Source organism: Cyprinus carpio, chromosome A22 (genome assembly GCF_018340385.1).
Source record: "Cyprinus carpio isolate SPL01 chromosome A22, ASM1834038v1, whole genome shotgun sequence".
Classification (NCBI taxonomy): domain Eukaryota; kingdom Metazoa; phylum Chordata; class Actinopteri; order Cypriniformes; family Cyprinidae; genus Cyprinus; species Cyprinus carpio.
The window spans coordinates 12,981,087-12,990,701 of NC_056593.1; the positions used below are offsets into that span (position 1 = coordinate 12,981,087).

At 40.8% G+C, this 9,615-nt stretch overlaps 1 protein-coding gene across 1 annotated transcript; it reads left to right on the forward strand.

Moving 5' to 3' along the window:
• Positions 1 to 14: 14 nt before the first annotated feature.
• Positions 15 to 9,412, forward strand: LOC109046980 (alanyl-tRNA synthetase 2, mitochondrial (putative)). The gene is given in 32 exon segments (XM_042711950.1): positions 15 to 80; positions 82 to 273; positions 631 to 819; positions 1,157 to 1,273; positions 1,275 to 1,304; positions 1,390 to 1,580; positions 2,398 to 2,422; positions 2,424 to 2,543; positions 2,634 to 2,723; positions 2,726 to 2,784; positions 2,857 to 2,887; positions 2,889 to 2,930; positions 2,932 to 2,967; positions 3,059 to 3,097; positions 3,695 to 3,766; positions 3,768 to 3,817; positions 3,986 to 4,061; positions 4,063 to 4,140; positions 4,276 to 4,320; positions 4,322 to 4,417; position 4,859; positions 5,754 to 5,923; positions 6,007 to 6,120; positions 6,207 to 6,347; positions 6,426 to 6,566; positions 7,698 to 7,801; positions 8,017 to 8,125; positions 8,196 to 8,321; positions 8,409 to 8,519; positions 8,629 to 8,712; positions 8,796 to 8,909; positions 8,985 to 9,412. Coding segments are annotated over 32 exon segments (3,042 nt in total). The 3' UTR covers positions 9,168 to 9,412.
• Positions 9,413 to 9,615: the final 203 nt, after the last annotated feature.

Here is a 9,615-nt window from a genome sequence, read left to right on the forward strand (position 1 = left end):
CTGTGACGCGGCAGATGGCTGCGCGCATAGGGATGGTGAAACAGCTCCACTGTGCGCTTTTAAAAAACAAAATAAGTGCTTTTATCTGCGGGAATAAGACGTTGCTCGGCCTTGTCCAACTCAGAATCGCATAAAGAATTCACATCTAAAAGAGTACGGCGGAAGTTTATCGAGTTTTTCAAGGAAGGCTACGAACACCGGTTTGTGCCGTCCTCCGCCGTGCGTCCGAGAGGAGACGCGACTCTTCTGTTCGTCAATGCAGGGATGAACCAGGTACACAATCACACGTGTAGGATAATAATAACACAGACATAAACACCAGCAGCCACGGCTAATACCACGGTTCTACTATACTTTTGGACACGTACAATATGGTATACATGTGCATCTCAATAAATTATAATGTCGTGGAAAAGTTCATTTATTTCAATAATTCAACTGAAATTGTGAAACTCGTGTATTAAATAAATTCAATGCACACAGACTGAAGTAGTTTAAGTCTTTGGTTCTTTTAATTGTGATGATTTTGGCTCACATTTTACAAAAACCCACCAATTCACTATCTATGACACATGTCTTCTATAATAATTATTTTGATATTAGGTTATCATGGTCTGTGTTGTCCCGTAGTTTAAGCCTATTCTCCTGGGCTGTCCGGACCCCCGCAGTGAGATGGTGTCGTACCGGCGGGTGGTGAACAGTCAGAAGTGTGTCCGCGCTGGAGGCAAACACAACGACCTGGAGGATGTGGGCAAAGACGTGTACCATCACACCTTCTTCGAGATGCTGGGGAACTGGTCTTTTGGTGATTACTTTAAGGTATGGTCAATAATTTTATTCATTTAATGAGGCATTTTTCTGTAATATCTGGACACTTCATGCCCAACAAACTTTGCGTTTTCTCAGAAAACTATTGCGTTCACCCAAGAAACTTCTCTCGCAACTGTATTGTGTTGCTCCAAGAAACAGGTGTTCTCTTGCAAAATTATTGCATTTCCCTGAGAAATTTAGCATTTTCTTTCAAAACATTTGTGTTCCCCCTAGAACGCAAGCAAACATAGTTTCTTTTTTGAATTTTTTAACCATCAAATTGTCCTATTTGGGGCCTTGTTGCATTCTAATGTATTTCTGAATAAATGAATAATTCGTAATCAAGGTGGCCTGTGCAATGGCTTGGAGTCTTTTAACGGAAGAGTACGGCATTCCTGCGGATCGCTTGTACGTCTCGTACTTCTCTGGAGATGCTGTGAATGGACTCCCTGCTGATGAGGTTAACACGGCAGATCTGGCTTAGTATGGGGTAAGTTCACTTAAGAGCAAAGCAAAGCTGACAAACCCATGGTTTTCTTTGGAGATTCGCTGAATTGTTGTAAACTTTCCCGTGCAGAGTGCGGGCTGGATCACGTGTTGCCATTCGGAATGAAGGATAACTTCTGGGAAATGGGCGAGACGGGTCCATGTGGCCCCTGCACGGAGATTCACTACGATCACATTGGGAATCGTAACGCCGCCTCGCTGGTCAACGCAGACTGTCCGGATGTGGTGGAAATCTGGAATCTAGTATTTATGCAGTATAACAGGTTAGAAGAGGTGCTTCCAGTGTTATTTTACTATTTATTGTAGTTTTTATTAATATTTTGAGTTGGCTTTTATTTTTATATTTCCAGTTCTCATCTTAATTTTTGTTCAAGTTTTAAACATTTTTATATATTTTTTTTTATTTATTTTTAATGTGCAGTAGAAACTTGTTCTGTGGCGATGCAATGGTTCACAATGTAGAAATTTCCAAAATTTTTTTATGAAGATGTTGACCCCAAAAAAAAAAAAATCACTGTTTTGATTCAGTTTAAGTCAATATTTCAATATAGTTTGTTTTTCATTTAATATTTATATTAGCTTATTTTTATATTTTTAATTTAATTAGAATTTTTTAGTAATTTTGTCATGTGCTTTTGTCATTTTTTTTTTTTATATTACTATTCAGGTTTAATATATTTCATTTTCAGATTATTTGTACTATTTAGATTTGTATTTTAGTTTCATTTCATTTCCGTTTTAGTTTTTATTTTCAGCTAGTAATTTAAGTGCAAATGAACCAAGGGCAAGATTTCCTATTTGTATTTTAGGTTTAATGTATTTTTTATTTCAGTTTTAGTTTATGATTTATTTCTAGTTAGTCATTTTAGTGATTCGACTGCTTTCAGTTAGCTGTCAAGACAACATTTCCAATTATCATTTAGTTTAAATTTTTTCATCTAATATTTATATTTTATTTCAGCTTATTATATTTCAATTAACAAAAATGTTTTAATATAGCTGTGGTTTCAGTTAACAATAATAATAACAACATACAATGTGAGGATTTGAATATGTCACTAGTCTCTCTCTGTGTTGCAGAGAGGTCAATGGTAGCCTGCGGACCTCTGCCCCAGTGCAGTGTGGATACTGGGATGGGTTTAGAGCGACTGGTGACCGTACTGCAGGGGAAACGCTCCAACTATGACACAGATCTTTTTACGCCTCTATTGTCCGCCATCCACCAGGTCTGTAACCTTCATTTAACCTTTTACAGGAATAATATTGCAGGTTCAATACAAATCAAACCACATTATCTCTGTTGTTTGTGCACGTAGTGCTCTAAGGCTCCTGCGTATCAGGGCAGGACTGGAGAGGCTGATGTGGGTCAGGTAGACATGGCCTATCGGGTCGTGGCCGACCACATTTCGCACACGTCTGTGTGGGCATCGCTGACGGAGTTTACCAGGCAAGACAGGCGCTGAGTGAGTTTGACTTCATTCAAAGTATGCAGAGTCATTTAAAGGATAAAATTCATGCAAAAAAGCCTCTTTGTGACAGGCTGGTGTTGAGGCGTATCTTGAGACGTGCGTGTAAGGTTTTCTACAGAAGTGCTGCAGGCCCCTGAGGGTGCGGCTGGCAAGCCTGGTGCCTACTGTAGCTCATATACTGGTGAGATGATTCAGAGCCTGCCAAATTATTACAGCCATCACTGCATTGTGTCTGAAGTTAAATTTTTCCTCCCTTTTTCCTCTTTTCTCAGGGAGAAGCCTATCCTGAGCTGCACATAGAGTCTGAGAGGGTAAGCATGTTCGAGAAGCACCACAGTTTTACATTTATTACAACTGGGTAAATTCTTATGAAGCGATACTCTATTGTATTGTACTACAATGTTTCCAAATCAGAATATTAAAGTGATTTCTGAAGGATCATGTGGCACTGATTTACATCACAGGAATTAATTACATTTGAAAGAAAACAGTTATTTTAAACTGTAGTAGTATATCACAATTTTACTGTTTTTTTTTTATTTTTTTTTTTATTAAATTGATGTATTTGTTTGTGTGAGAGACATTTTTTAATTTTTTCAAAATTTTTTTTATCTTACCAACCCCAAACTTTTGAACTGTAGTGTATTACCATGTTCTAAAATGCAATTAAAGTGAATCTTTAAAAAACACTAATAATATCAGTGATTGTAAGATTTTAGTCACTTTATATGATATTAGTTATTTGCTTGTATGTATTTGACTGAATTTTAATATTGGTGCAGCCATAATTCTGTACTATGGCTTATATTAGTGTACCATGGCATTTTTCAATTTAGGAAAACCTGCTGATAACAAAGTGCAGGAACTGATATTTTGTTTACATGATAATCTTTTTGCTTCCTCTATAGATCATAGATCTCATTAATCAGAATGAAGTCCAGTTCCTGTCTTCACTGAAGATCTAGGGCAGAAGGGTGTCTTGAAGACAGGACCCTCTGCCATATAGGACAAAGGACAAAGACCTCTCTACTGTTTTTCCAGGTAAAATCCCAAAGTGATTGCAATTCACTTTTCTAAATCACGCTTTTTATCTGTGCAGGCTCATTTAATGATCTGATATGCTAATAATTTCTCCCTATGTGTTTTTTTTCCTTCTCTATTTATTTTATTCTCTGTGTCATCGTGTTCTGCTTTCTCAGCCCTCGGTGTTGCCTTCTTCCATTACATCGTAACCTGGGCTTCCCTCTCGATCTCATTGACCTGATGCTGGAGGAGGAAGGGATAAGATGTTGATTTAAAAAAGATCCCCCCCCTCCCTCCCGATATGACAGTGCTTGAAATGAAATATGAGAAGGTACATGGGAGAAGGTACTTGTGATAGCATGGTGGTTTCCTTAATCTAATATCTGGTTTATTTGTTGATTAATGGGTTTTTTTTGGTGTTTATGGTAGCATGGTGGTTTCCTTAATTCTCAGGTGAAGGTTTCAGTCAGTCGAGGAGGATAATGGAAACAGGGTGGACCAGCTGGATATTCCATAGCCTGGCGGAGCTACAAAGTCACAGGAGTCCTATACGGACGGACTCCCAGAAATACTGTTACATAGCGTCACGTGGATCTGATGGACATATGGTAATTGATGGCGAAAAGACAAAAAGTTTTGCATGGAGGTTTGTAAAGCAGTTAAATCTTTAATAAACTATTTCCTGACCAGCCGTGAGACCTAAATTTTTCATGAAGCATATCATGAAGCAAGCAACACACTAAAAAACACTCTGAACACCTCAGTAACCACATAACAACATACAAAAAAAAAAACACTTAAAAAACTACATCGCAACATGTTAAAAACACCCAAAACAACCCAGTAACCACACAGCAACAAACTACAAAACGCTCAGAACACTTTAGCAACCACGCAGCAACTTGCTAAAAAAACTCGTTGCAACATTCTAAAGAACATTCAGAACACCAAAAACATTTAAAGGTGCCATAGAATAGTGTGTATGCGAAGTTTTATCTCAAAATACCCCACACATCATTTTTATAGCTTGTTGAAATTGCCACTTTTAGGGTATGAGCCAAAACGCTCTGTTTAAGTGTATGTCCCCTTGAGCTGGTGCTCCCACCCCGCTTCCGGTGTTGCCAAGTCTGCGGTTTTCCCATGGAATTGGGCTACTTTAACACTGTTGCCGCAGGTTGCTTTTCATGACCGTGGGAGTTTTTTTTTTTTTGCAAAAACCTGGCAACCCTGCTCCTTTCTCAGAAGAGTGCAGAGCTTCAAGAGCTCATGCTTGCGGGCATTGGAATTGGGCGGTGACTGTTATATGAGCCTCACACATTGCTATCCAAATACAATTTTTAACTACCACATTCCTATTCACGATCAATTCTAGTAGCATGTGAAGGCCCAGCATTAGCTGAAAACAGGCAGAGACAATGGTAGCTTTAGCTTGCACATTAGCCTTACAGAAAGCCAAGAAGCTCTTTGGGAAACAAAACAAAGTAATGCTTAAAAAAAAAAGCTGTTTGGAATTCACAAAAAAAGCTGTTTGGAATTCACCCTTTGTCTGGAGTCTGTATTTTTGTGACTCCAGCGCTAAACTGACCCTCATTTGTGAGGCAGTTGAGTCTGATGTTTTCTCACTAACCTCACTTACCACATAGCAACATGCTAAAAAACACTCAACACCACAACTTAAGTAATCTTGAGCGAGGCACCGAACCCCAAGTTGCTCCCCGGGCGCCGCAGCATAAATGGCTGCCCACTGCTCCGGGTGTAGTGTTCATGGTGTGGTGTGTGTTTCAGCTCTGCTGTGTGTATGCCTTTGGATGGGTTAAATTGCAGAGCACGAATTCCTGAAGTATGGGGTAACCATACTTGGCTGTATGTCACTTCACTGTCACTTTATGGCATCATGGCTGGATTGGACATGGTACAAGCATCCTGACTCTTTTCCTCTCTCAGTGTTTCAGCCTTGCAGAGCGTCAGTCCTGGCACTCTACTGTGACGGGTCTCTGGTTTCAGAGGTGAGTGAGGGTCAGCGCTGTGGTGTGATTCTGGACAGGACCAGCTTCTACGCAGAGCAGGGTGGACAGGCGCATGATCAGGGTTTCTTCACCAAGGATGGACTGCAGGTTACATGATTACGTGTCATCTGAGATACTTCATTTGTATGTATTTAAGCAAAATACTCACCATTGTGGTTATGCTTTTGCAGGATGTCCTGTTCCCTGTAAAGTCTGTCCGTCTGGCTGGGGGTTATGTGGTTCATCAAGTCACGGCAGCAGAGACTTTGAGAACTGGAGACCAAGTGCAACTTCATTTAGATGAGGTGGGAGTAGTAGGGGTAAAAGTACCAATACCATGATAATACATCATGTGGATACCTTTCAGTAAGTGCTGTATTTCCAACTCTAGGCTAGCCGCCTGGGCTGCATGGTGAAGCACACCACCACACACTTGCTAAACTTCGCTCTGCGAGAGTTGCTAGGTCCTTCTGTTAACCAGCGAGGGTCTCACTGCACCGCCAGCCGGCTCCGCTTCGACTTTAGCGTCAAGGTACAAGGGCTGAGTGATTGCCTCAGTGATTTAATAATTTCCAGAATGTCTAATACCGGTGTATGTGCTTGTTTAAAGGGCTCCCTGAGTGTGTGTCTGAGCTACAGCAAGGTTGAGGAGCTAGTCCAGCATGTCATTCGTCAAAATGCAGAGGTGCACGTAGAGGAGGTCCCTCTGTCCAAAGCTAAACAGATTACGGGTCTGAGAACAATAGATGAGGTAAATAGGAATGATTCAATGCCACTTTTTCATTTCCTGATACCTATGCCAATCCGATACCAGTATAAAATTACCCTGTATAAATTTTAATTATATGAAAGGTTCCAATGCAGTTCCAATTCCAGTGCTGAAGTGCTCATGGGCACAGAATGATGGGCTTTAAAGCAGTGGCCTTTTATGCGAGCCTTGTTCTACAATGAAAAGTTCTTAACTGTAAGACTACAAAGAGAAGGAATATTCTGTTTGAGAAACACCTAGTGAATTTCATCTATTCAACAGTATATCAAGCCTTTTCATTATGAGTACCACACCATTCAGAATCACCAATGAACTCCAGCAATGTACAGTCCTGTCCGAAACCTGACAAAACCAATTGAAGCCAATCTGGGTCAAACCGATATTGTATATGGGATTGTTGTATGGTTAGAGGTATATATTTCGAGGGTGTAAGACAGGGAAGTCCAATCCTGTTCCTGGAGATCCAACATTAAGGGATGTCCCGATCAGGTTTTTTTGTGCCTCTAATCTAATCAGATTCATTTTATATTGTGTATCTGCCAATAAAGAGTCCTCAGGGGCAGTGGCAGGGGTAGGGGTGCCAGCAAAAAGATAAATGCTTTATCGGCCCCCAAAACAGATCCTTGAGATCAGCTTGGGACATCCCTACCAACACACTTGCTTAAAGGTTTCTAGTTCTGAAGTCCAGCTAACCATGATCCTGAAGTCTTTGATTTGCTGGTTCAGGTGTGTTTATGTAGGATTGGAAATATACTCTACAGCAGGGGTAGGCAACGTCGTTCCTGGAGTGCCGATGTCCTGCAGAGTTCAGCTCCAACCCTGAAAAAAAAACCTCACTTTTCTGTAGCCTTAGTAATCCTAAATACCTTGATTAGCTTGTTCAGGCATGTTTGATTAGGGTTAGAGCTAAACTCTGCAGGACAGCAGCACTCCAGGACCAACGTTGCCTATCCCTGCTCTACAGCATAGTGGCCTTTTAGGAGCAACTCTGGGCAACTCTGATTTAAAAAAAAAAAAAAAAAAAAAAAAAAAAAAAAAAAATTTTTTTTTTTTAAGTAAAAAAATTAGTGGAAAACGTTTATTTTTGAGGTTTTGACCTGTTGTTTGTTTTAGGTGTATCCAGACCCAGTGCGAGTGGTGTCTGTGGCTGTGCCGGTTTCGGATCTGCTTAACTCAAACACCACCGAACAAGCTTCAGTGGAGCTTTGCTGTGGCACGTAAGGTTCTTCCGAAACTGCTGGAACTCTTTGGGAACAGGGGTTGCCAACCCACCTCCTGGAGAGCTACTACTTCCTGCATTTCCAACTTTGCTCTGCAGGATGGTAGCCCTCCAGGAACAGAGTTGGCCACCCGTCCTTTGAGCAAACCACCAACACATTTGGCTTTTTCCAAGCTGCAGCCAAGGTCGCCAATATATTGTTGTTTTTATCAGGCATTTATTGAGGACGGGAGCAATTAGGGACTTTGTCATTGTGTCTGAGCGACAGATGGTGAACGGCATTAGCCGTATCCTTGCCGTTACTGGAGATGAAGCCAAAAAGGTTTGAAAATCAAAATCTACCATTGCATACCAGGTCAGTTTCTGTGATACTAACTGTTCCTGTAACCCAGGCTCGTGAGACGGGCCAAGCGCTGCAAGAGGAGTTGGAGTCTTTGGCGGTCCAGGTAGGAGCTGCAAGCTCTCTGTCTATACCAGCAGCACAGATGCTCTCCAAAGAGGTTGGCCTCCTAATGAATGTACGTAACTCTCCATAACCTCATCTTTGTTGCCAATTTTATGAATTTCATTGGTCTATTTCCTACAGTATGTATGATGCATTTTAGGCAGTTGAAATCACACCTATCCCACAATGGCAGAGGCGAGAGTTGCAGACTCGCCTAAAAGCAATGCAAAAGACCAGCAACACTACCATCAGAAAATTGGAGATTAAAGAGGTAGATACATCTACAGGCTTAAAATTCAGTCTATGATGCCAAAAAGAAGTTCGCTGGGTAGTAATTTCTGTCACATCTGCTCTGTCGATATGTTTTTCTTCTGCTTTAGGCTGCCTTCAAAGCCAAAGAGCTGTTGGTCAAACACTCTAATAAACGCGTGGTGGTGGACTTGATCCAGACGGAATCTATATCGGTAATTAGTATGTTTTGTGATGATGTTTGATAATTGTATTTGTGTCTCATGTGTACAGTTTGTATACATGTGATCATATTTAGGTGCTGATGAAGACTGTGCTTCAGCTGAGCAAGAGCACTCCAGATTCCATGGTCATGTTGTTGTCTCACCTGCAGTTGTCAGGGAAGGTGCTTTGTGCCTGCCAAGTACCCAAGGTACCACACACAGAAAATCTCACAACTATGATATAACCACACAGGTACGTGATTGTCTTCATATGCTCTTCCTAGGGCTCTGCTAGTGGCTCAGCCATTAAATGGGCTCATTCTGTGTGTGCACGCTTGGGAGGAAATGCAGATGGCTCAACCGACGTGGCTAAAGGTGTGGGAAATGCAGCCAGTCTCACAGATATCACAGACATCTTGCACTGGGCTGAAGAATTTGCTCAAAACAAGATCCGAAAGGCATCCTGAACAAACTGATATACCACAATGGATCTGCTTCATCAAAATGGTTAAATCTATCAAAAATATAGTTCCTGTTCCTTTGTTTTAAAAGGTTGGGACATATAGTATTATATTTTTGATTGTGAAATTTTGGGAGGTGGGGTTATTTAGATATTAATCACTGCTATTAAGTTATTTATTGCTCTGTTTTGGGTACACTTTGTAATAGTAGGTTTGGTTCAAGAAAATGTTATTAAAATCAAGAAATGGCATTGCTCTGTTAAGAATTTATAATTGTAAATGCATGATTCATACATTTTCTAAAGCGTCTGATTGTGTCAGTTAAATCATGGGTGTATGAATCAGAGCGCCACCCTGCTGGCAAGAATCAGCTATTGTCCTTCATCGGAGAATCAGCATATTCAGCCACCAGAGGGAGACAAATGAGTCTTACACCCACAAACAGATGCTGAAC